The sequence below is a fragment of the Rhinolophus sinicus genome, linkage group LG06 (genome assembly GCF_036562045.2).
Source record: "Rhinolophus sinicus isolate RSC01 linkage group LG06, ASM3656204v1, whole genome shotgun sequence".
NCBI lineage: Eukaryota > Metazoa > Chordata > Mammalia > Chiroptera > Rhinolophidae > Rhinolophus > Rhinolophus sinicus.
This window is the reverse complement of record NC_133756.1, coordinates 12,094,486-12,122,457: the sequence shown is the minus strand read 5'-3', so window position 1 is coordinate 12,122,457 and position 27,972 is coordinate 12,094,486. Positions and strand designations below refer to the sequence as shown.

At 44.1% G+C, this 27,972-nt stretch overlaps 1 protein-coding gene across 18 annotated transcripts in view; it reads right to left on the bottom strand.

Annotated features, from left to right (window-relative positions):
• MACF1 (microtubule actin crosslinking factor 1) overlaps positions 1-27,972 on the bottom strand; it is a 311,434-nt gene that overhangs the window by 245,874 nt on the left and 37,588 nt on the right. The window contains exon 1 of one of the 18 annotated variants that reach the window (XM_074334442.1): positions 4,443-4,635. The exons of 15 other annotated variants lie outside the window; for them this stretch is intronic. In XM_074334442.1, the coding sequence (XP_074190543.1) occupies positions 4,443-4,494 (52 nt within the window). In that variant the 5' untranslated portion in view covers positions 4,495-4,635. Of the gene's footprint in view, positions 1-4,442; positions 4,636-27,972 lie in introns of those variants that run through there. 2 more of the 18 variants (XM_074334449.1, XM_074334440.1) reach the window with 2 other exon arrangements.

Here is a 27,972-nt window from a genome sequence, read left to right as displayed (position 1 = left end):
AATTAGGTACAACTATAAAATGACTGTGGAGTTTCTTATGGGAGTCTAATCTGGCACTAAAGAGAAAAAACACCAGGAGAGAGGCCGGATGGCTCAGCTGGTTAGAGCGCGAGCTCTCAACAACAAGGCTGCCGGTTCAATTGCCACATGGGATGGTGGGCTGTGCCCCTTGCAACTAAGATTGAAAACGGCAACTGGACTTGGAGCTGAGCTGCGCCCTCCACAACTAGATTGAAGGACAATGACTTGGAGCTGATGGGCCCTGGAGAAACACACTGTTCCCCAGTATTCCCCAATAAAATTTTTTTTTAAATTATAACAATGTGATATGCTCTAAAATAAATGTTTAAAGTGCTACGACAACACAGATGAGTAAAAAAAACAATAATAATTCTACCTGGGAAGGCAACAACAACAAAACTATGGGGGAAAGTGAGACTGAGCAAGGCACTAAAGGACGAATAGAAGTTTGGTACCAAGGAAAAAAAGGATAATGGTTATTCTAGGCAGAGGGAACAGGACAGCATATGCAAGGGAAGAAAACGATGCAAATGCGTGGGTACATTAGGGTATATTTCTTCTTTTAAAAACTCAGTCATTATCTCCCAGACCTAGCACAAGTTTTTCTTAGCAAATGCTAGAGAACCACTTTCTCATCGCTCTACCTCACCTACCTCTCTGCCTCCCTAATTAATCCCCAATTACCAGTCACAGCACAGGACTGAGCTCTGCCTAAGAGCAGGACTTGGGCCAACAGTTAAACCTGTCATACCTACAGGAGACGTCCACCTGGGTAGAAATCAGTCAATGGCTACGGTTCTTGTCAGGCTTGAGAAATAAAAAGTTAAAGCCTTCCAGCAGAAGCAGCAGCAATGGAATATACTGCACAGCAATGCTGGCATCAAAGCAGCAGAGTCATAGGAAACTGGGGACGAAAACTTCAAAAGACTTCTACAATGTCTCTATTCTCCTGCTGGGCTCCCTTCAACAATTACCCACTCACTAAACGGAGGAATGGCTGCAAGCTGAACCACGTCGAGAAAAGCCAAGTCAGTAACTAAATGAAGAGGGGAGCCAATTACCCTTTTCTGTCATCCTCTCTGGAATACACAATGATGCAGGTAAGAATGAAGGGAAGCAGCCATTCACCATAATCAGGGGACACAGTGGGGTAACTCCACCCACAGGAGAGCTTGACAAAAGCAACAGTTTGTATGTAATTGTCGGCCTGGCAGCCCAGGGTTGGGGAAATACTTGCCTAAGACCTGTAACAACACCCCAGAAATGATTATAAGGACTAAGCCAAAAACCTACAAGCCCTCTTTCCAGGAACTCTCCCACCTGGAAGGATTCAGGTTCTGGGAGACAAGGGAGTTAATCAGATGCTTTTTTTGGGTGAATAAGACAAACTGCTCTATAGTATATGTTTTATTTCATAAAGACTATTATACATGTATACAAGTGAAGGATTAGAAAACAGAACACTGCTCAAGGAGACTAGTATGGAGAGAACAGATCTACTGTCCTCACTCCAAAGCACCATATGCTACTCTCCCTCAGAGAGGAAGGTGTTTTATACATACACGTGGTCAGACATGGGCATTTTCTCCTAATTCCAATGGTCCCAGCATCAGACACCAACACAGTCAGCCATCTTGGCTGCCATACTCCCAGGCTCTGTTATGTCCTTAGCAGGACAGAGGACACCCGTTCTCATGCCAGCCACGCCTTGGGTTTACTACTGTAAACTGTCTCTGTTATGTTAGTACTGTAAGAGCTACATGGATTAATACGTGTACAGTGCTTAGAACAGTGCCCCGTCCGTAACTAACACTTGCTGAGCGCTTATCGTTATTACTAATAGCCCTAATGCTAGTGTCTCTCGTCTAAACCATCATAACTGTCCTACAGTGAGATCGAGTAAGACCTGGGGCCAAACATGTGGGTGGGTGACGAGGGCCACAAATCCGCACTCAGAAGGTGACCTGATCCAGCTCATCTTGGACCAAAGCAGGCACAGGACTCACTGTGATTCAAAGGAGTCTGGGAGGGACAGAAGAAAGAAGAGGCCCAACTAACATGTGGTGAATTCTGACCACATGTCAGACACTAAGTAAGTGTATCTATCCTGTTGTTTAATGCCTGTTAGCAGTCCGCGCGTGAGTTCATCTTGGAGGAATAGAACCAAAACAACACAGCAAAGAGCCCCAGTGCCTAGAGTGGGAAGTGGAGCGGGAGCTGCTCCTACTGTGGTCTTTTCTCGGATCTCAGCCTCCTAAGGGACACTCCTCATGATGGTACAGCTGGTCCGTTATTCACTCCTAGCAATGTTATTCATTCATTCCTAGTAAAGACAAGGCAAAGGGAAGAGGAAAAAAAATAACTTTATTGGTGGGCTGAGAAAACAAATGACTGCCAAGCTGGTTTCAATATAACCTCTTCCAAAAGCAGAAATAACCCTTTGTAGGGTGCGACTTCAAACCTCTATACCCGAGAGGATAAAATCAAGAGCTATTTGTTCCATTAGCCCCACTGAGAAAGTCAGGAGAGTTAGAGGAAACTGAGGACCAAAATAACTCCTATATTTAGGGAGTAAAAAAGGACTCTTTCCTCCATGCATGTTGTATGGGAGGAAAACAAGGAGGGCCCCGCCACTAGGCTATACCTGCTCTTTGTTCCTGAAGCACAGGCAGCAGTGGAGGACAGAGTGATGAGTGGCATGGTCTCCTGAGAACCTCAGGAGACGACTTAGGTCACTGCTAACCCTGATCCACACAGGCTGCGGCCATCCTAGTGAACTGCTCATCTAAACCCTGACACGAAGGGAATCAAAAGGAAAGTTATTTTCCCCAGTCATATGGATAAGGAAATCTCCTATAGTTTCCATCCACCACCGGTCCATCTTCAAAAAGCTCTGGTCTTTCATCAGAAGAATGATGCTAAGGATAAGAGGGAGTAAAACTACGCAAGGAGCTGAACGTCCAAGGAGAGGCCTGGGATTTTTACTCTGAGCCTTTTCTTCTACTGAAGGAACATGCAGGTCAATGGAGTTTGATAATCCTTCCGTGGGTTTTGTAAACACAGGAGGAAAACGGCCCCTGACGTTAGACGGGCATCATGCCTAGGAATATAGAAGGATCCCTCTAAGACAGGAAATAGGGCAGGAAAAGGGGGCTCTTATATCGGACTAGGGTACATTCTTGCAGCTTCTTCATTCCCCCAACAAGGCCCAAGAACTCGAAGAGTCACTGAGAAGCACCACTGGTTTCTGTTCCCCACCTCCCATCTCTTCCTCGTGAGTCTGGAAGAATGTCAGACTCTCTGCCGTCTCAAAACTTCCTTTGACAGGGAAGCAAAAGTTAACGTTGCTCATTCTTGCTAAGTCATGTCTGATGGATGATGAACTTAGAGCCCTGAACCTAAAAAGGGTTGGCTCCAGCTGTCAGAAGTTCTGAAAAAAATGTATGGCTGGCACGGGGGGGGGAGAAAAGCGAAGAGAAGAGAGAGACCAGCCGAGCAGCGTTTTTATAGCTGCATATCCCTTTGTAGGCAACAGATCAAGAAAGTAAAGGCTCTGGTAGGAGGGGAGTCTGGATCTCTTGCCGTTCCCCTCAACCCTGAAGAATCCCACTTTACCCTTTTCCTCTCTCTACTTTCTCCACGCTGCATGGTTGCTCTGGGTCCAGAACCCTGACCTCTAATGAAAGAAGGGTGGTTTGAGCACCTTCCTAAACAGGTGGAAATAAAAACACCTATTCATTATAGAAGGGTAAGGAAAAAGTTTCCATTCATTTTCATCCTTAATAGCCAAAAAGAGTCCTGCATCATCACATCTGAGAGCATTTTTCTCATCTATGGTTAATAAAAAGTTTCCAACCATGCAAAACAAACACCATTCCCTTTAAATATCATTTTAATAAAAAGTTACCTCCTTTAAAGTCATTGATTTGCCCTTTACAATGGCATCTCTGAGCCTACCAGCCTGCATTCCTCCTCCCCCCACAACCATTCCTGCTGGGCCTGACTCACTGTAGACACAGGCAGGTGGAAAACCAGGCCCAAGAACCCTAGCTACACCTGGGTGAGGCTGCAGAGCCCAATGGCAAGAGCCCTCCACCCACACTGCCCAGGGAGTGCCCTGAGCTCTGCTGAGCTCACGACAGCAGGGGACATTTCTTCATTGCCCATTCAAGCAAAGGAACAGGCTGCAGCTCAAGTAGAGGAGAGGATTCCCTCCTACACGCCCACGAGCACATTTACAGACTCTCTTCTATGTAGTTGCCTAAACACAACCAAAAAACAATGTGGCCAGCTCGGAATACGAGGGCTTTCTAAGCCCTAAGGGATGGATAGAAAGCAAAGACTCCACACAACACATGCCACAGTCGGAGTTCACACAATCAGCAAGGACAAAAGGCAGGGAGCCGGAAGGCTTGTAATACCTCTAAGGTTGTTGAGTCCCTCCAGGAACTTCTGGTACTTGTAAGCATTCATGCCCGGCCCAGCTGTGTTGGTTCAGTGGCTGGAAGTAGGCACCATGGTGCAGTGACAGCTGAGACGCGAGCGTATGCAAACCCACAGATCTCTACTACCGTGTCTCCTAGCCCCCAAGAACTGGACTTTGACCACATTTACAAAGTGACGTCACCAGAGAAGGCTCATTACATTACAGCCCTTTGTGTGCCCTCATTTGCTGCAGTGAGCGGAAATACCTCCCTAGGAGAAGCCAGCCCCTCCTCTGTGCAAATGAGACAAGAGGCCACAACAGCCCATGCCTCTCATCTGCCACCTTCTCTCTAGACCCCAGCCCAGGCTCCACCGGGAGAACTGCTCCTCTGGTTTAAACTGTAGGGAAAGAGGCTCAAACGCTTTCCAGCTAGAGGCTCATCTAACATTTGAGAATGAAACCTTTAAAGGGCCACACTCGCCCCAAGAATGTCACCAAAACAGGAGCTCTTGGGCAAATATCACAAGGCATGGGACAGGTTTTACAAAATCAACAACCAACTCTGCACTCTCCTTACAGCAGGCGTGTTTACAGACTGGAATAGAGCCAAACACAGAGGAGACACTGCACAGCAATCCAGTGTGAGGCAGGGTGAGGAGAGACACAGAAACTGTCAGGCTCAGTCCCTAAGTGCTGCAAACACAGTTCAGAGGGGCAGGAGCTTCTCCAGCGATACCCAGGAGAACGGACAGCCCAGACACACCGGACTGCTGCCCACTCCGGGCCACTACTGCACTCAGCCCATTTGTTTCTGGTTTGCTTTAGTGATTTCAGTCGCTGCTGCAAATTTCATTCTACTCCATTAGCTGCTCCCCCCCACCCCCAATAATTACAGGCTTGGGATAAGCTATACATTATAATCAGAGGGGGGAAACCCTGAAATTTCTATAGTATTTTTGTTGTAAGGAATTCAAAGTGGTTCATCCGCATTATTATACTCACCTTTGAAAATGTTTTTATGAATGTAACTGTAAATATTCATTTACAGATGAGAAAACAGAGGGTAAGCAACCTGTCTAAAAGCCATGCATCAGGCCAATGAGATAGCATGGAAAGTACCTATGTTTCCCAAACCTGAGCTGGGTACTCTGGCTCCTTTTACCGTGGCATCCCAGGAAACCATGGGCAGCCAACCGAGTCAGGTCAGACTCCACTGACTGACCCCTCATTAGAGAGGCACCCCTCCCCAGGTCTGACGTTTTTCAGAGCCACCTGCCACACAGGCTGCTGCTGTTCAGTGATTTGGGGTAGAACTCAGTGTGTCCAATATAATGTTCCACAAAACTCATTCTATCAGAGACGCCTCCCACCTGAGGGAGGAAAAGCAGCCCAGACAACAGGAATCTAATGGCAGGAACAACTGAGTTTTAAAATAGCTACTTGAACTAAGTGCATTTAAAAGACAACACATGCTGGCTTGTCATTTCCTCTGTGTTTCACCATATCAGATAAAAATTAAACAAAAACAAGGATGTTTGGAATTATTGAGTGAGTGACGGTTCCAACATGAGGCTCTTGGGAAAGGGAGAGGAGGTCAAAGGCCAGGACTCCAGTTGTATTCTTGCAGACCACGGCCCTTTCCCCGGAATCGGAGCATTCCAGAGCTCTGTGGCCTAACATGCCCATATGCTCTTCGTGACTGTTCATCTTTTATCCTCCAGTAGGTGCCACAATGGAAAACAGTGAGATGTAACCTCAGGTGGTAAGTGAGATTCTGCCCTAAATTCCAGAGACAGACAAATGTGAAAGGCTTAGGATCTGGCAGTCGAATAGGCATTCTCTGGCCAACTGCTGACAAAGGGGGAAAAAAGCCCTGCTGTCTCCAACAGCCTTTACCAAGGCACAGACACCTAAGAGCTGAGTGCAACTTGACTGGATGCAGGCAGATCCGGAAGTCCTGCCCACAGTGCATGAGGTGTCAGCCGTGGGGCTTCTGACTCGACGATGAGGTAACAGCTAAAAAGGAAGCCCTGCCCTGCCCCGCCTCGCGTGGGCTCAGGAATGCCACAGCCCAGGTGAAAAGAAAGCCTGAGTCAGGTTCAGGGTATTACTCCTGAAACAGGAGGGCAAGCGTTGGCAGAGAGTTATAACTGAGGATGAAGTTCTCGGCCCAATGAGGAGGAAACAAGTCCTATCTTGGAGTTCCCAAAGTTCCCCCAGAACACCTAGAAATCAATACCGTCCATAATTCCTTTGAAGCAATCTTTCTCCTAAAAACAAAGGTCCTCCCCGCACAAGCCCCTCACAGCAGGGTCAGTGAAACTAAACCTGGACAGCCAGTTGAAGGAATTCACCCATCATCCATTCCACATACATCTGTTGCATACTCACCATGTACCAGCCACTGACCTACGCAGGTGCTGGGAACGCAGAACTCAGGCTAATGAGAGAGAGCAGGACAAAAAAAGGAATGAACCTGTCTCCTCAGATTAACAGCAGACAGGGGTCACGAGTGGTCAAACGGAGGGAGGGCACAGCTGACGTCCAGTGCTCCTTCTCTAAACGAGCCCTGAAGACAAGAGGCTTAGAGACATGAAAGGTACCTCTCCTCATAGAAATACATCCATTTTCTTTGAGGCAGAAGTGACACCCTGATAGCCAGTTGCCACTGTTACCAAAGCAGCTGCTGACCCAGGAAGCCAGCAAAAATGTCTCCAGTGACTTAAGAAGCCAGTAACAAAAGCAGGTGCCAGGTTCATGGTCCTATTCAGGGAACAACAAAGATCACTTTCTTCATTGTCTCCCCCTGGCAGCAGTGTCTGATGGAGAGAGGGGTTGAATTACACCTTGTCCCTCTGGCCTGCTGGAGAGAAAATGAGTTTGCCATCTGAAGAAAGAGTTGTCCCCAGGGCCAAAGCTCCCTCTGCAGGGCTGAGGAACAGAAGACAAAAGAAGTCACACCTCATGCCTAGAAGGAGCGGACTGAAATGGCAAGACCAAGGGTGGCTTGACTGGAAACTAAGTGCAGGTTTGGCAACAAGAGTCCAAGGTTTGCCCACTTGTGCTCACCCCAGGCCTAGAGAGGCACTTTGTGTGGATCAGACGTATGCCACAGGGCCTGACAAGGAGCTTAGAAAGGGCCCATGTTTTAGGCCACAGACCCTCAAATCAGCCCTCTCCTTGATCCTTTTCTTTTTGGCTGTGTGGTCCATGGAGAAATGGGTGAATCCTATGACTCCTCTCCTCCCTACGGTGGTGATGTGATACTACTGACCAAAAACGTAAAAAGGACTGAGCAATCCGGAGGGAAGGCAAAAAATACCTGCTCTGAGGATGAATCTGCACCGGCAAGACCTCAGATGCCAGCCCTTCCTGACACTAAGGCTCCCCTCTCAGTTCATAAAATCATCAGGTAATGCAAATGCCTCACTGCTGGGCATTCTGAGGACCGAAATAAAAGATCAGAGGCAAGAGTCACTGGAAAGAGGATACAGATCTCCAGAAGAGACAGGAAGGACATTTACTTCAACAAAAGCATACTGACACAGCTATAGGTATATTACAGGTATAAAAGACATCAACAGCTTCCCCCACCCCTCCAAGAACAGTTTCTCTCACCAGCTCCATCAGGACCCACACACAGTTGTACCCCCAAGTCAGTTAAAGGAAGGTCCCTGCTAAGGAGCCACATTAATGATTCTGACAAACTTGGGGGGAAGCACTTGCTGACTCAATTCACCTGGGCTCCTCCACCAGGAAACAAAACAAGTCTCCAGAAAGACAGGCCACCAATTTCCGGAAGCATTCCTTTGTTGCTTTTGAGCAGAGGAAGGAAATAAAATAAATATTTTTGAGAAGTAGATTCTGGATGCTAAAAATAGCATAATAGAATTTATCTCTGATGCTATCTTTTGCTAACAATTAAGTTATATTAAAATAAATATAGATAGATATAGATGATAGATAGACAGACAGACAGACAGACAGACAGACAGACAGAGAGACTGTATTGTGGTAACTCCAGGATGGCAGGGTATGAGTTCTAAGAAACGTATTGCTCTCAAGTCCAAGATAACATTCTGTGGGAAGACGTCACATGGTTCAGGAGGTGCTAAAGTACCTAATAAGCAGAACCTCTATGAACATTTATACCCACTTCTCCTTAAACCTCAACGTGTTTAAGGAGAAGTGGGTATAAATGTATCTACTAAAGATACACATATGCAAAGTGACAAGTGTACAACAAAATTTTTCATTATAGCATTTTGTAAAAGCAAACTGTCCATTAATAGGGAACTGGCTAAATAACAGTACATTCATATAACAATAATAAGCATGGAGGAAAAAAGAGGTCTTTATGCGCTGATACGGTCTTTATGTGCTGATATGGATGAATCTTCAAAATATAATAAGTAAAAAAACAAACAAAAAAACAAGGTCAGAACAGAGTGTATGTTAGCTTTCATTTATATTTTTAAAAAAAGGAGGGAGGGGGGGCTGGCGCGGTGGCTCAGGCGGTTAGAGCTCCATGCTCCTAACTCCGAAGGCTGCCAGTTCGATTCCCACATGGGCCAGTGGGTTCTCAACCACAAGGTTGCCAGTTCGATTCCTCGAGTCCCGCAAGGGATGGTGGGCAGTGCCCCCTGCAACTAAAATTGAACACGGCACCTTGAGCTGAGCCGCCACTGAGCTCCCAGATGGCTCAGTTGGTTGGAATGCTTCCTCTCAACCACAAGGTTGCGGGTTTGACTCCCGCAAGGGACAGTGGGCTGCGCCCGCTGCAACTAGAAACAGGAACTGGACCTGGAGCTGAGCTGTGCCCTCCACAACTAAGACTGAAAGGACAACAATTTGAGTTGGAAAAAAGTTCTGGAAGTACACACTGTTCCCCAATAAAGTCCTGTTCCCCTTCCCCAATAAAATCTTTAAAAAATAATAATAAAATAATAAAATAAATAAAAATAAAAAAATAAAAGAAAGTAAAAAAAAAAAAAGGAGGAAGAATACATAGAACTTAGGTTCCATAAAGACAGGGACTGTTACCTGTTTTGTTCACTCACTGTTTATCCCCAGAGCCTAACATAGTACCTGGCACATACTAGGTACTCAATAAATATTTGCTGAATTGATTTAATTCATAAGATATGCGAATGAATAAATGCATATATCATTTCTGGAAGGAAGCACAAGAAATTGAGAACACTGTCTTCAGGGAGGAGAAAAGGATGGTTGAAGTGAAAAAATAAAAGATTTTTCACAGTGCGTCTTTTTGGACCTTTTGAATATTCAATTATGTGAATGGGTTACCTAGTCAAAAAGTAAATGGAAATTGAAAAGCCAAAAACCGAGGTTCCGAATCCTGATCCCAGCACTGCCACTGACCACATACCCTTCTCACTCAATCATTCCCACATGCAACAAGCTGACCCTGTGTGCCTGCCCTGTGCCACACGTGTAGAGAGCACTGACATGAAGAGCTCAGAGCCTCTTGCCCCAAACATCTTACAGTGGAGTGAGGGAGACAAGCACATGACCCAATACACAGCAGTAGTGCAGCTGATGCTGACAGGTGCACAGAAGCAAAGCGAAGACTCTGGAAGCCTAGGGAAGGCTTCCAGAAGGAGTCTGGTATGGACAGAGTATAGGGTACTCTCAGTACTGGAAGAATGATGGCAGGACAGGCAAGCTTTGCATGCCATGTTAAAGAAACCAAACTTCAACCCAAAGACAATGGGAAGCCATGATTTGTTTCCACTTGGGAGTGACTATTCTTTTATGATCAGATTTTCATTTTAGAAAGAGCATTCTAGCAGTAGTGAAAAGAAAGGGAGCAAGACGAAGGAAGGGGACCAGTTAGGACACTGTTACAGATATATGCTGAGAAATAACAATCTGAAGAAAGTAGTACTTGGGATGGGAAGAAAGGAAGGGATGTGAGAGCTGAAGTAGAATTATACATTATTTGATCACAATTTTATTTGATTTAGGGTGGGGCGGGTGGACCAAGAGAAGGAAGATTCTCAAGTCACTTGTGTGACTGGGTAGAAGATATAGTAGTTAGGGTTTCCAGGCGGGAATTCCCGCCCATTCTCAGGAATTTTTTCGCTTTCCCGTTCCTGAATCCCGAGAAAAGTTTGTCGGGAAAATTGGGAAAATTGGCTCCTTGAACCCAGGTGGCTGGTAGTATTGGCTGTCACTTTGTGGAAACAATTCATAGTGGAGAACAGAAAACAGTTTATACCTCGGGATTCGAGAACAGGAAAGTGGAAAAAATTCCTGAGAACGGGCGGGAATTCCTACCTGAAAGCCCTAACTGTATGTAGTACCTTACATAAAGTAAGGAATAGGAGAGAGAAAAGCAGGTTTCCTGGCATGAAGAAGGGTTCAGTTTGGAACACACTGAGCAAAATATATCTTCACAATATCCAAAAGTCCTCCAGTACTCAGAGATAAGTTTCAAATTCAGGAGCAAGATCTGTCCCAGCAGTTGAAACCATGAGTATAAATAAGGTCACTCAAGAAAACCATGCGGAGGGCCAAAAACAAAATCTTAGAATACACCTTTATTTAAGGAAGATAAACCTGTAAATGAAGAAAGGAAATCAGGGAATGATAAGGTCACAGAAAGTTAGGGAAGGAGGAACTTTCAAGGATAGAGTGTTTCATATTAGTGTCAAATACCACAGAAAGGTCAGGTAAAATCAGAGCTGAAAATTACCATTGGATTTGGCAATTAGGAGGTGATTGGTGACCTTGACAACAGCAATTTCAGGAGAGTGGAGAGAGTTGGAAGCTAAAGGGCAGGTATATACCACTCTTAACACATTGCGTACGGATAACGAGAATTCTCGTTTTTACTGTTGACTCTTTTTACTTTGCATATTTTATTGAATTATTTGTGTTTCGTTAATATCTAACGGGCAAATGTCGTTAATGAATAAAGTCTGCATCATATGTACACTTTTTAGAATTCATATTATCTTTTTTTCTAAAAAAATAGTGATTTTGAATCGGATACATTTTTTCACCCATGAGTCATTTCATGTGTTACATTCACAACAGTGGATGTACGAATAAACAGAGTTTTCCAGAACTGTAGTGATTTGTTTATAACATTTGGAACCTTAGTATCCCTTAGGCGATTTTGAATTATGTTCTTTTTGGAAAAACACCGAATTATTTTATTTAACTCTTTGGTGATACCTCATGAAATACATATTGTAACCTCGTCAATGCAAAGTTATAGGAAGTTGAAAGGAATTATTTTCATATTATTGGCCATAGTTACGCAACAATGCTACCATGCATTGCTATGTTCACCATATCATGCATTGCTATGCAACAATGCTACCATTCGCGTTAGAATGGATTTTTTTCAAAGCCACATTGTTCTCCATTGCACGATTTGAAATTTCAAAAGACTGGGCAGAGAGCAGTGAGAGGCCAAGACAGGGAGGTGAGACAAGTGGTGATAGGGAACCAGCTGTGAAAGTGCCTACGCAGCGGGCCCCCAAGGAAGACAATCCAGCCAGGCTCTCGGGAGATTTGGCCACGCTTCATCTGGAGCCCATAGTGGGAAGAGGAAAGAAAAAATATCACACACGGGTGTGTAAAGTGTGCGCATCAAAAAAAGTGAGAAGTGAAACTCAGTACATATACAATTTTCGCCGTGTCCCACTGCACAAAGGAAGCTGCTTTCTGCAGTATCACACCAGGAGGGATTACTAACATCATAGGTGAGTAAATCCTAAAAAATGCCATAGAAAAATAATAAATGACATAGAAGCATTTACGCTTTAAAGAGAAGAGTGCATTTTAAAGTAGTTTCTTTTAAAAACCTGCCGGAACAGAGGGGTATGAGGGATTTAAACCCCGCCGTACGCAACGTGTTAAGGATCTTGGGGAAAACAAAGAACATAGCTGTAAAAGGGGGTTCTCACTTCACATCTTGTTGTCCACTTCCCCTCCCATAATACATCTGAGCATTATTTAAGAAAAATAAATAGCAAAATATTCACAAAATAGTGTTAGCACTTTATTAGGTGTTAGGTGTTGAATGATGATGATCTAATGTGTTGCTACTACTAAAGTTGGTTCCATTCACTCCATGAATCACCAAATATTTGTGGACGCTTATGTGCAAAATACGGAGCCGGCAACATGGGAGACAAAATGCAGTTTATGATACAGTCCACACCTCTACGATCTTCCAATCTTGTAGAAGAAAATAATGCACATGTACAAATAGGGTATTAAAGTACAGTATAAACGATACAGGAAAAAAATGACCACTAGCCTTTAGGAAACTAGGAACTAACTTCAGCTGGGTGATCAGAGAAGGTTTCCGAGCGGGCTTTGAGGCGGGTTGTGAACAGTGGGCAAGATTCTATTAATATATGGCAGACACAGTGCATGAAGGTGCCCAAGAAGACAGTCTTGTGTGGCTTAGGTGTGAGGGGGGAGTTGGCAAAGACGCTGGAAGGGCTGTTATGGACAGCGTTCACTAGCAGGCGAGAAGGCTGAGCCCCGCCTCTCCTCTACCTGCTGCTCTGCGGTGCCAGCTACCTGTGGGGCATTTCCACCTTAGCATGCCACGGCATCTAGAACTCAAGTTACTCAAAGTGAATCCACACCTTCCCTCCCAAATCAATGCCTCCTTTTCATTTCCCATTCTGAGTACCATCCCTCACACAACCCACTATCACGACCTATCAGATCTTCCAAATGCCTCTCACAACCATCTTCTTTATTAACTGTCAACCTCGCCTGTCTAATCCTTATTACCTCTCACCTGGATTGCTAACCTAGCCTCAAAAAAATGGATTTCCCTCCTTTTCATCTACCTCATGTTGCATATGCTGTCAGATCAATGTTCGTAAAACACAGCCTTAATGAAATCATTCCAGAGCATAAACCTCCAACAGCAACACAAAACTTACCACAGGAAAAAAAACATCTCAACAAAGTGCAACAACTGAACCACGTGGTACAACTTTTGTAGTTTAGCAAAATTTATTTAAAATTTTCAAAAATGTGCAATGACTTTTGATGTGATAATTTCACTTTTAGGACTTTACATAAAAGAATCGTGGTTAAGTGTGCAAACACACACATACACACACACACAGGTGTATTCATCTCGTTGTTTAGAACATCAATGCAAAATTACCTACAAGTCCAACAACAGGGACTGGCTCGAGTGCAGTACACCCACACGAGGGACTAGTGGCAGCAATAGAAACTATCATGTGGATACATATATTTTGACACTGAATGATTTTCCTCATACAGTAAGTGAAGAAAACAAGTCACAAACAGTAATTTTTGCAAAATATGTATTTACATGTATATATTTGCAGAAGAAAATGTCTAAAAGAAAATACAGCAAAATGTTTACAGCAATTATCCAAAAATGGTGGGATTTTAGGTGACTTTAATTTTATAGTTTTATTATTTTATCACTTTCATACAATAAACATGGATATTTTGTGAAACAAAAAGAGGAAGGGATCTTCTACCACAACTAATATCCACCAGTAGCACAGCTCTTTCAGATTTTCCAAACACCCTGTTTCTAGGGACAGCAGCAACTTTATATACAACCCAACAATTCAACCGATTGTTATGGCACCAAAGAAACAAGGATAAAGAAGGTAGTGTGCCCTCACTGAATTCATGGTCTAGAAGAGACAATGAAACAGATAATTATAAAATAAGATGTTAAGTGCTATTACAAAGGGATGTATAAAGTGCCATGAGAACTCAGATGAGGAAGGACATTCAATTTTTCCTGGTTGGGTAGGAGGAAAGAAGTTGGAACACCATAAAAGGCTAGTTTTGAACTGTAATGAAAAATTACAGTATGAACAAGACTTTGTGCAGCAGATAAAGTAGAAAGAACATTCAAGGCATAGGAAACAGCATAAACAAAGGATAAAACTGAGAATCATACCCATGCTAACAAGTCTGAACTTTACCCTGTAAACGGAAGGCAGTGAGCACTGGAGCTTTTAAGCAGAAACATGGCATGGTCACAGGCAGTGAGCCCAAGATGATGAGGGTCGGAAACAGGGCCGGGGTGCAGCCAGGACGGAGGGGAAACGATGGACACTGAGGTGTTTCTGAGCTAGAACAGAGGTTAGGGTCCAATCTAACCTCTGTGGAGGTTGAAGGAAGACAAAAAATAGACAAACCAAACTGAATTTCCTAGCAAGGAGGTGGACAGCGATGCTGGTCTGTGAGACGGGGTGTACAGGAGGAGAAGCAGGTTTGGGTGGGGAAAGAAGCGGAACAATGATTAGCTTGGTTCTGGATATGTTACATGAGAATTTCTGTAGACTTCAAAGTGAAAAAGGGCAATATTCACTAGAAAATACAAGTCTGGACCTCAGGGGAAAGTTCTTACTTAGCGATTTGATGTGAGAATCACCACTGTACACACAAAGCTGATGAACGAAGTCGCCAGAGCAAGCCCACTCGCCCAGGGGGCGCAGACAGCGTGAGGGGGAAGAAAAGAGGTCCCAACAGTGTTGGCTGCTGTGACAAGGTCAAACAGCATGACAACTGAAAGAGACTAAGGAATTCTGCAAGTAGGTCCATCACAAAAGAGTGAATTCAGTGGGGTATGGGCCCCAAAGCCAGCCTGTGGTGGGTCGAGATGACTAAAGGAATATAAGAAAGGCAATTAAAGAGGGTTAGTGGTTTAAATTTAAAAAAAAGGTAAAGTTAGTTTGAAGAAGAGACAAGCGTAAAATAATTTTTTTCTAGGACAGAGAAAACCTGAGCATATTTACGGAGTCACTAGGTGGGGAGAGACTAGGAACACAAACCGCATACGTGCCCAGAGGCCCCTGCAACAGGAGGAAGGAGGTGAGGCCTAGAGAAGATCACAAGTAACGTGAGAGGTGGAGCTGTGGGAAGCAAAGGCTAAACGACTTGAGAGCCTACCAGACGGGTGGAGCAGCACGTTGGAGGAGAGCGATGCAAGTTTGGAACAGCTGCTGTAGGAAAGGAATGGGAGTCCACGAGAAAAGAACAAAGATTTCAGGGCAGGGTTGAAAGTCAAGCTGTGGCTGCGGCTTGCGAATATGCAAAGGAGCCGGTCAGCACACTGCTATGCAGCAGCCCCGGTGACAATGAACGTGGGTCCAGCGCGGGGAAAGGAAAGGAGGGTGCGGCCCAGGGAGACAGTGTTGTCACGTAGGGCAGGTAGGGAAGGCAGGACACCAAGGGCTGACTGTGACATCGGCAGACACCAGGTTTCGCGGACAGAAAGGAATAAATAGGAGAAGTGGCAGAAAGGAGGTTGTGAGCAGACTCTAGAATTTCTAGGAGGAGGCACGCAAGTTTCGTCACCTCAAATGCTCAAGAAATCTTGCCAGCGACAAGACCACGCTGACTTCAAAGTGTGCTCTGATATGGAAACTAGTTCTTCAAATGGGGCTGATACCTCAGAGGTCGTGAGAAGGAATTCATTCCAATGAGAAAGTGGCAGGATTGCATTCTCCTAAGCTTCTTCCTTCCAGAACTTTAAGATTTGATCTGGATCTCCAGGCTCAGCATCAGTAACTATTCTTTTCGTTGACTGGAGATCATAGGCTTTGTCGTGTGTGGAGTTGCTGAAAAAAAACCCTTAAGAAACTGCCTACAAACTTTACTAACATTGTCACCCCAATAAACTTTAAAAAACAAACAACAAAAAACCTTTAAGAAACTGCCTACTGCTAGTTTAGCAATACCCTCGGGTCCCAGAGCCAGCGATGGAGAACAAGAATCACTGTCCTTCTCAGGGCCCTTCTCAGGGCTGAAGTATGACAGTAAGGACAACGAATTAGGCATCATAACCACATGCAACAGGGAAGCAGAAGCTGGGGTCTGCTGATAAGGTAAGTGACATCTAGGATAGAGATGGGAAAGGGAGCTCACTTCCTTTCACTGCAAAACCTGAGTCTAACCCTGGGAGAAGTTGACAGGACTACTTCAACAAGCTACTCCCTCATTCCCTAAAGATCTGAGCTCCATCCCACCTACTATCCCAGCCTGTACAAAAAGAAACATTAGATTCCTCTCAGAGGGGCCACCAATGAACCAAGGTCATTGCCACCAAAAGCGACTGCTGGCTTATAGCGCTGATTCACTCTTAGGAGCCCCAACTTCCTTTCAAATGATTATAAAAGGTCATTTCTTATATGAAAGGACACTGATTGAAGGAATGAGAATTCAAGAGTTGGTGATCTGGATAAGCATCTGAGATTTGGCCCCTGCATCAGCCTAGGGCTGAGATGGGCCCTGCTGTGTGAGACAAAAAAAAAAGTAATTCCAAACGTTTCTTTAATGCAGCTCTGGTTCACCTTCACTTGGGTCACCGCCTTCTTTTGCTCACAAACACTTAATTGTCTCTAAAAAGTAGGTCAGCGCCTTGTGGAACCAGCTGGAGGGGGAGCTAAGACCCAGCCTATCACTCCAACAGGCCTGGAGAGGCCCGAGCCGTGTCTAGGAGACCACGACCCATCAACAGGGCATCATTCCACGCACACTCCAGGTGCTCCAGGCGGCAACCTGGCTATTGCCATTCCTGGGTGGTGACTCAGCAGGTGGGGAGAGCAGAGACGCCCAGATTCCGGGCTGAGGCTCACGTGAGTCCCAAGAAATATGTGTCCCACTTTGATAGCTAATGAGGTGTCCCTAATCATCCCTGAATGGACAGAGCAAGAGGTCAACAATGAGAATGCGAAACTCTCCCCCACTGTCCATATGGTCCCTTCTGTAGAATACCAAGCATTGCTCAACCATAAATGGAGCTGTCTGAACTTCTCCCCGCTCCTTCTCCCAAATATTTCCTTCAGGACACCCAAAAATAGACACTGTTCCTTACCCATGAGCTAGAAGTACATTCTTAGCACTGTGAGCTGTCATTTGAGCAGGACTGATGAAGAAGGGGTTAACATTTCTGAATAGGAGACATCTTGTTCCTGGGCCCAAATACTTGATCCATCCAAAACTCTAAGGTGAGAGAGACTCCCCTCAAACCCACTCCAACCTCTAACTGGCTGCTAGTCACTAAATATAGGACATTGCTTCAAAGTCAAAAAGAAGCAGCCCAGGGAGATGAGGCGACACAGGACTGGCAGTTTGGGAAATTGTTACCACAGGGCCAGCTGTCCAGCTGGCTCTGGAATCTGAAAACTTCCAAACCGAACAACTGCCTTTCTCAGCAAGAATCAAAAGCATGTGAATCAGCTGTGGAAGATAAAGGCTGCAGAACCCAACCTCAGAAGCCGACAGCAAACCACTTCCTTTTGCCACTGTTCCCACAAAGAGCAAACTGCCAGGAACTTCACCTCCAGCCCGGCTACCAGCTCTAAGAAAGAGCAATGGGAAACGGAGTTACCTCTTTGGCAAACAGAGTACAGGCATGGCTCCATATTTCTCTTTCTCAGTGTCTATCAATCTATCTATTTATCTCCCTCTCCCTCCTTCTAATTCTCTGGTTGTAAAATCAAACCCACTGACAACCCCAATCCTTCTAAATTCTGATCCTATGACTCTGCATTATCTTCTACTCCCACGCACCTCTCCTCGCTGAACCCCCACTGCTTCTCCTGCCCTACAACCTACATGCACTTCACCTCTACGGTACTTTCGAGTCAGGACCACATGAAGTAATACCTGATTTCACGCCAGTTTTTATTACTTATTAGATTTAAGTCTAGTCTTAGTAGCTACACTGTACAAAGGAAGGAATTATGTCTTAACACCATTATTGTAGCTAACAATGCATGTTCACTACGAGCCCAGCACCATCCTAAGCATTTTACACATGGTATGTCATTCAGTCTCCCTAAGAATCCCACCATGCAGGTGCTATCAGTACAGCCACTTTATAGACGAGAACTGAAGCACAGAAAGAACTTGCCCAAGTTCATGGTAATAGGCAGAGCTGAGACTCAAACACCGGCAGCTTAACTCCCGCGTCCATGCTCTTATTATATCCTACACACAAGTGGTCCGAGAGCAGCAGCAGCAGCATCTCCTAGGAACGTGTTACAAATACAAATTCTCAGAACTGGGGATGTGCAATCTGGGTTTTAAGAAGACTTCCAGGTGATTCTGATACAGGCTGAAGTTTGAGAACCACTCTTCTACAGCACTCTCAAGAGCCATGCTCTTTCTGCTTTTCTTTGAGCCACACCCAAGACAGAAAGGAGTCTAGGAGGAACCTAATAGTGCAAAAATATCCTGAACAACTGATTATGGCGTAATGGTTAAGAGTGCATGCGGATTCTACAGCTGCCTGCCTGTCAGTGGAAAACTTAGCTCTGCTGCTTACCACCCGTGTGGCCTTCGGCTGGGCACTTAGTCTTCCTGTTCCTGTTTCATTAAGTGTAAAATGGAGAGAAAAATAGTACTGACCTCGTTTAGTTGTGGGGAAAACTGAACGAGTTAATATCATGTGTTATTAACTATGGTGTTTGATCCATTTTACAATTAAATTCAGCAAATATTTATGAGGCATCAATGTGCCCGGCACTGGACTAGGCACATGCATTCATCACCATCTCCCTGACTCATTATCAGCTTTTGACACATGTCTATTGGTGCCTTATTATGTGCAATACCCTGCTGTGTGACATGAGGGTAACAAAGAACAAGGCCTTCAAGGACAGCACAAAGTCGTGCACCACGTAGGACATTTACTGTAACACACAGTAGCAGCAAGGGATAAGAATCAGAAGATAACACTGTTTGGTGGAAAGTACAAGGGGCTTGACGTCATAGGATTTATATTCAGCTCTAATTGTGTGTTACCCTCAGGCCAGCCACTTAACTTCTGTAAGCCTCAGTTTCCTCAGCTGCAAAACAGGAATGATAAACTATCTGCGAGGCTCAAAAGAGCTAATATACAACAAACAACAGGTGCTGGCGAGGATGTCGAGAAAAGGGAACCCTTGTGCATTGTTGGTGGGCTTGCAAATTGGTGCAGCCACTATAGAAAACACTATGGAGGTTCCTCAAAAAAATTAAAAATAGAACTACCTTATGACCCAGCAATTCCACTCCTGGGTATTTCTCCAAAGAAATCTGAAACACTAATTCAAAACAACATATGCACCATATGTTTATTGCAGCACTATTCACAATAGCCAAGATATGGAAACTGAAATGCCCATCCATAGATGATTGGATAAAGAAACTTTGGTACATTTCTACAATGGAGTATTGCTTGGCCATAAAAAAGCATGAAATCTTACCATTTGCAACAACATGAATGGACCTAGAGAATATTATATACTGAAATAAGTCAGACTGAGAAATACAAATACCATATGATCTCACTTACATGTGGAATCTAAAGAACAGAATAAACGAGCATACAAAACAGAAATAGACTCAGAGATATAGAGAAAAACTGATGGTTGCTAGATGGGAGGGGGTAAAGGTGGGGGAGAAGGTGAAGGGATTAGAAAGTACAAATTGGTAGCGACAATATAGTCACAGGGATATGAAATACAGTATGGGGAATACAATCAATAATGATTATATAGGGTGCCAGATGGGCACTGGACTCATCAGGGGGATCACTTCATAGACTGTGTAGATGCCTGACCACTGTGCTGTACACCTGAGGCTGAAGTAGAATAATATTGAATGTCATCTATAATTTTATATATATGTGTGTGTATACAGTCACAGGATGTAAAGTACAGCATAGGGAATATAGTCAATGGTATCGTAACAGCTAAATACGATGTCAGATGGGTAGTAGATTGGGGGGGTTATCACTTTGTGAGGGGTATAAATGTCTATAACTATTACGTTGCTTTGTACACCTGAAACTAATAAAAAAAAGAGCTAATATATGTGAAAGCATTTTGCAAAAGACTGTGTAAATGTTAGTTGTCAGTTATATTATTACTTTTAAGTGAATTTCAATAATATTATGTAAGCTCAGAAAGATGATATGAATTGTACCTGAAGGATTAGGAAAGGACACACACACACACACACACACACACACACACACACACAACGCGACACTTGAGAGTGTGGAAGGACAAATAAGATGCAGAAATGAAAATCCAAATAGAGAAAATGGCATGAACAAGGCAAGCAAGCAGGAAAACACAGGGAATATATAGGTAGGCACTTGTTCATTTTAGCTGGAATGTGAACAATAACAGGAGATAACATTAAAAATGTATTTAAAAAAGGGGGAAAATCTGTTCTTTTTTTTTCCCAGTCTATAAGCATCTTTGGTAATTCAAGTAGGAGTAAATGATAACACAGTTGGTTAAAATGAGTTTTAGGTTTTATCTGTGAATCTGAAGTATCAGCACATGTTCTGCTCCACTTTCCTAGGCTGATTAAGAGCCAGATACGTCACATGTATGGAAAACTGAATACCTATAATTATGTAGTTTGTGCAAGAGCCAATCTGAAAATGATCCTGTTATTTCTCAGCAAAGCTTCTCAGTGGAAATTCAGGAGCCAGATAGCTCACTAAGATTGTTTTGGCCTTTAGGACCTTTCGACATCATTATTCAAAGAAGAGAAAGCTGTTTGTATCCTATACCAGCTACAAAATGAAGTGGAAAGGGTAAAACCTTCTTAGCCATTTTTCAAGTGCTTGTTGGTACGTACTTCTATTCAAATAAATATGAAGTACATTTGTTTGGATTTGGTTTTTGTTTTCACTCATAATTTTTGTACAAGAAAGTATTTCAATAAGGGCCTTGAATGACAGGTAATACACAGTCGAGAGCAGTATGAATTTGTTGATACACAAACTGAGGTTTCCAGCAGATTGTTCCAAATTTTTAAAGCTTATATATGTTGATGTAGTTAAATGAAATAATACACTTTTAATCTAGAAATTCTTGCTCACCAAAGAGTATCTGAAAGTAAGAAAATAAATTTACAGTAACAAACTTTGAAGAAAATCCATTTTTACTCAACCAACAGGAAATATAACTTCTTGATCACGCCAAATATTTCATACTTAAAACCCAACTGGCAGTTTTGCATGAAGAAAACTGCATAAGGGAAAAATATTAACTTTCCAAGGAACCAGTTAAAGTTCGAAAATCAAACCGAACCCTCGCGTGCTTATCTTTGCTGTCGTACAAGTGCCCCCTGCTGTCGTTCACACTTCATCTGTGTTTCTCTAAAACAGGTTTTTTTAATATTCAGTTTTAGATCCTCTCCTGGAGTGGCCTTCACAAACCACAAACATAATTCTTCAGTCATGTGCACTTACACAGTCATAACTAAGCGTGATCCTTATTAATTTAATATAGACTTTAACTCACTATTATGTTGACAACATCCATCATCCTGAATAGCGTTTGAAAGGTAAGTGGCCCCTATGCATCGGAGGCTTGAAGCAGGAAATGCGAAGGTAGGCCAATCTGAGTGCGGCAGTGCACTGAGGGGACATGTCCCTGTACCCATAAAACAATGGGGCAAAAAACCCCAATGACACTGCAGTCCCCTTGAGAACAGAGAGGGGACTGGGGACAAATCAGTATAAACCAGTCTTTACCCCCTAAAAACGAACTGGAGTCCACATACAGGGATCCAGGAGCTTGGAGGGGCTGCCTCTCCTCAACCTCCACCTCTATGTCCAGCACAAGCGCAGGAGGCAGAAGCCAAGTCTAACTCAGGCCTGGTGACAGGCAGAGAAGTCAGAGCAGCAGAGCACTCGTTCTTCAGAATTTTGGTAGAAACTACAAGAACCTGTCTAAGCTGACAAGACCCTCCTCCTAAGGTTCTTTATGCTCCAGTCCCATTGGAGACCTCCCCCAACATCCCAGGAACCCCTGCTGTTAACACAGACATTCTGGTGGTCGGCTAGTTGAGGGGGGAGCCAGAGAACATGCATCTTCTATATTGTATCAATTACCAATGATAGGATATGTGTGCATATACACAGGCATGTACATGTATGTGTACATACACGTACATATATGTGTACACACACATACTATGTGTGTATATATCCTACACATCCTACACTGACAAGCTGGGCTGGCTAGCACACATCTGGCCATTCACTGTGCTCACCACCCCACGGCTGCACAATTCCACCTCGGCCCCTGAACTGTGTAACAAAGTCTAGATACGTCATGACAGCAAGGGCCCCATTCATAGTAAGAGCAGAGGAGAGAGGGAGGGAAGCAAAGCTGCTGAGCTATGGGCACTACAAAGCAGTCTATCCTTGGAAAACACAGGCTAGGAAGCAAGTTTTTTCCCCCTAAAGTTCCGCCAGGCCTGGTTCCTCTCTATGGGCTCTGGTGGGTCCACCATGTGTCAGGCTCCTATCCAAACAGGTCCTGCGACCAAAACCTAGAGAGATGAAGTCAACACACAAGCAATGGTTTCTTCCTTCCCTTCATCCTCTTCCTCACAGCTTTAGGAGCTCTAACTATAGAGAATCAATCCAACAACAATACTATTAAAAATAACTGTATTGTTAGCGCCCCAAGTGTCCAACAATGGATCAATGAATAAACAAAACGAGGTATATACATACAAAGGAATATTATTCAGCCTTAAAATGGAATAAAATTCTGAAAACAGATGAAACTTAAAGACATTATGCTAAGTGAAATAAGCCAGTCGCAAAAGGCTAAGTACTGTGTGATTCCACTTACATGAGAGTAGTTAAATTCAGAGACAAACAGTAGAACTGCGGTTGCCAGGGGCTGGTGGGTAGAGGCAATGGGAAGTTATTGTTTAATGGGCATGGAATTGAAGTTTGGGAAGACAAAGTTCTAAGATGGATGGTGGTAATGGTTGCACAACAGTGTAAATGTACTTGATACCACTGAACTGTACCCTTAAGAATGGTTAAACTGGTATATTTTATGTTATGTATATTTTACCACAATAAAAAAAATCAATATTATAACTCTTACTAATAAAAAGAAGTTACAGTTACATATCTCCATGCCAAACAACGTGCTTTACATGTTAATTCACTTAACTTTTACAAAAATCCTCCAAGATAGTTATTAATACTGTTTTGCAAATGAGGACTTAGAAAAAGCACACAGCTCAGAGAGGTTAAGTGACTGTCCAAGGTCAAAGAGACAATAAGTACCAGAACCAGGATTCCAATGCCTATACCCTTTCCACTGTAAAATGCTGCTTTCCACCCTAAAGGAGAAATTTATGTGATAATATAAAAGAGCCTCAAACCACAGAACCCTGGAGCAAGGAAAAGTGTACGTGGTCAGCAACAGATAAAAGGAAGAATTTACTATCATGTGCCGCATAAAGGCATTTGCATCAACGAAGGGCGGCATATACAATGGTGGTCCGATAAGATTACAGCAGAGCTGAAAACTACCTGTTGCTTAGTGATATCACAGCTTTCATAGCACCGGAGCACAACACATTACTCACGAGTATAAAAGTATAGCACATCCAATTATGTACAGTCCATTAATACCTGATAATAATAAACAACTGTTATAGGTGTATGTATTTACTATGCTATACTTTTTATCGTTATTTTAGAGCGTACTCCTTCTGTTTACAAAAACATGTTTGCTGTAAACCAGTCCGCCGTTACGCTGGCAGCAGCCGCGTGCATCTCGTGTTTACTGCCTTTCTTGATTGCACCACCGTCCCTTATGCTTGATGTAATCTCATGTTGTTTTGTACAGTGACCTGGTGTACAGGCTTGTCGCCTAGGAGCAGCAGGCTGTACCATATAGCCTCGGTGTGTAACAGCTACACCACGTAGGTTTGTGTAAGTGCTCCCTATGACGTTCACACAATGCGGAAGTCTAATGCCACACTTCTCAGAACGAATCTCCATCGTTCAGTGGAGCATGACGGTACTGTTAAAAGTTAGGTGCATGCTCACTAATTCCATTTATAAGGCTATTCTTCCTCTGATAACCTCTAAGAACTTTAAGCAGACCATGTCAATCCCCAGCAAACGAGGAAGAGCTGTTTGTGCTACCCACAAAACTCAAAGTGACATTTCTCATAACCTACCAAGCAATGTCCTATTTTGTAAGAATTTTTATAGACTTCTCCAAGGTCAAGAAAGAAAACCTACGAGTTAGTGTGTTGCAGAATGAAACCCCAGCTCCCCAAACAATAACTAGCAGAGCTCCACTAGAAGCAAAGAGGATCGGGATAACTCCCTCCCCACTCCCCTTTTCTAGTCCTCTGCTCTCACTCCAAATGGATGGGAAGACGCCAGTCAGAATGGCCAGGCAGCTCTTGGTTAGAAAAACAGAAGCGGCTGTTTGGGTCCACAGGTGGAGCTAATTCTTAACCACCAGCTCCCACCCCCACCCCCACCCACAGAACGGAAGCTGCAGGGTCTGCCTGTGAGGACAGAGGACAGGAAATGTGGACGCCAGATTCCAGTCCCACCCCGTGTCATTCAGACAGGGTTCAAGGGGGCATCCTACCAGGTTCTATTCCCAGGGTGCTGTCACTTCCACCAGGAACTAACAGTTGCTCCCTAGTAGATTGAGACACCAGAAGGGCTGATCAGAGGGAGCGGTCCCCATGAGTGACCAAGCTTTACTGACAGATATGGGAGACGCGGCTCTACCACCACAGATTAGGTAGGAAAGAGAGTCAAAGCAATTCCTTTAGGTCCTGTGTCTCTCCCAGGGAGACAAGGAAACTTGGGTTCAAGTATTATATATGCTTAAAATTTCCCAAATGAAAGCCATTCTGCTGCAAACAAAAACAGCCTCCTTCCCACCCCCACAGCCCAACTGATTTATAGTCAACAAGTGTCTCCGTGCTCAGAAAATATGCTATCAAACAGGAAATGAAAAAATATCCATGTCTTCCAGAAGGAAGGGGGAGGAAACACATCTCTATAAAGACAGGAAATCGGCTGAGCATGATCCAAGCCATGCTCGGGGAAATAACTGCTCCCTTCTCAAGGCAGGGGGTTGTGCAAAGCCTAGCTCCTCTCAGGCTTCAGCCACTCCCTAGGTAAGAATTTCCAAACCTGGGCCATCTTGGTATAGATATTTAGTTAAAAGGGGAAAATGAAGGCCCCTCATGCCCCAATGCCAACCAAATGCACATTTGCCCAAACGTCCTACTTTTTGCTCATGGACTAAAGGAAAAGAGCCAAAACGCAATGTTTGCACAATACTCAAGGGACATTTGCCAACAGCTACAGGTGACCCCAATATTTAAAGTCTGCATCCACCCAATCTAAGGTTGTGACTGGGTGTGGGATACAAACCAGAGAAGAGGCTGAGACTTTGTTTGCCAACAGCAATCATCGGAACGGCTATCTATTTCTCCAGTGCCCAACTAGCAGGGGCTCAAAGCGTTCTTTCCCCACCCCCAATCTACTTCTGAGCCCTCTCTTGGCTGAATCCCTCCATCTGAGAGGGCTAGGCAGGGATCTTTAGTCCCTGCTACAAAAAAGTCACAGTGACTAGAAGCCTTGTCCAAGGTCATTAGCTAGTCAGATGGAACTAATACAACTTCTAAATGCTTTCCATATAAAGGAAGACCACAAAACAACTGTTTCTCAAGAAATTCTTAGGCAATAAAAATTTCTATGTCCTATCTACAAAACTCCTTCTTTATCCATCTCTCTTAGCCATCTCCACTTTATACTAATATTTCCCAACTCAATAGCTAAATATGCGTCTGCCTGTAGCCAATGCATGTGAAGCTTCCCTCCACTCTTCAACTCAACGTACATTTATAAACACTTCAGGTTGGGCACTGTGTTCAACATCAAGGACACAGCGATGAATGAGATGCTGTCCACGCTCTCGAGCTGCGCAGGGTCTTATGGAGGACAGGAGCACAAGCAAATACCTGCTTCAGAGGGATCGTCACATCGAAAAGGCAGGGTCTATGCTTCCAAATCTTTAGTTCTCAAGCCACAGCCTATAGGGAGGCTTGGTTTGCCCAGTGAAAGGAACCTTTCTCAAAGAACGTCTAAAAGCATGTGTACTTTCTCCATTCCTAACCTAACACCTCCCAATGATGCTGCCCAAAGTGCCAAGGCTGTAAATGAATACAACGTGTAAAAACACGAATGCCGCCATAATGGAAGAGAGCGCCTGAGTCAGCTCCTGGAGGAAGCCCCACAGCACCGCACCCAGGAAACAGCCTGAACAATGAGACAACTGTACTCACTACCCTGCTGCTCATCCCTCCCAATGCCAGACAATGGGACACAGAGACTTATCTGAAGGGAGAGAAAGAAGGAGACACCCAAACCCACATTTTCCATGGACTAAAACTCTGCCCACCAAGGCAGTCTCAGTAACACCATAACGTTTAATGATCTACAAGTATAAAAAGTCATTCAGTATTATTCGTCCCTTCAGATTAGTCTGCGGAGAAATCATTCAACAAAATGTATGGAGGCATCCAGTCTAAATCAATATTTTATTTTTTTTTAAAGATTTATTTTTTTTTAATTGGGGAAGGGGAACAGGACTTTATTGGGGAACAGTGTGCACTTCCAGGACTTTTTTCCAAGTCAAGTTGTTGTCCTTTCAGTCTTAGTTATGGAGGGCGCAGCTCAGCTCCAGGTCCAGTTGCCATTGCTGGTTGCAGGGGGCGCTGCCCACCATCTCTTGCGGGAGTCGAAACCAACCTTGTGGTTGAGAGGACGCACTCCAACCAACTGAGCCATCTGGGAGCTCAGCGGCAGCTCAGCTCAAGGTGCCGTGTTCAATCTTAGTTGCAGGGGGCGGAGCCTACCATCCCTGGTGGGACTCGAGGAATTGAACTGGCAACCTTTGTGGTTAAGAGCCCACTAGCCCATGTGGGAATCGAACCGGCAGCCTTCGGAGTTAGGAGCATGGAGCTCTAACCGCCTGAGCCACAGGGCCGGCCCCCGAAAACAATATATTTTTAAAAGGGTGTTTTCAAAACCAAAAGCCCAGTCATTACAAATGTATTAGGGTCTTGTTATATTTATACTCTGTGCAAAGCATCATTAATTCTCATCTTCTGATAATGAGATACCCACTGATAGAGAAAAAAAATATCAAGTCCAAGAGTTATCTTTTCCCCTTCAGGGGAAGATACCAACCCCCAGCACAAGACTTTTTCTGGGTCCATTATTACTCAGAGCAAAAGAATGAAGGATGCAGTGAGGTCTCTTTATCAACAAAAGAACAGATCCTCATATTAGGAGGCCCTAAGACCCCTAATATGCAATCAAAACAGTCTGCCCTCTAAGCCATGGAAGACTTAAAAACTATCCCACTCCATTTCCTTTTCTCTACCTTCCCACTATTTGGAGCGGGCAGAGGACTGGAGGATAGAAAGGGAGGTTACACGTAAGGTCTAGGCAACTAACCACAGGGTGGTCCACCGCACACCCGGACCTCAGAGATGGGAATGAGAACCAACCTAGTGTGTGTGGTAAGAGGGTATCAGTGAAGGAGAAAAGCAAGATGGGGCAAAAGGAAGTAGTTAAGGATAGAAATGAGAGGTTTTATAATCACTCCAGTAGCAACCCTACTAGTAAATACAAGGAGACCCTGGCAACCCCAAAGGTC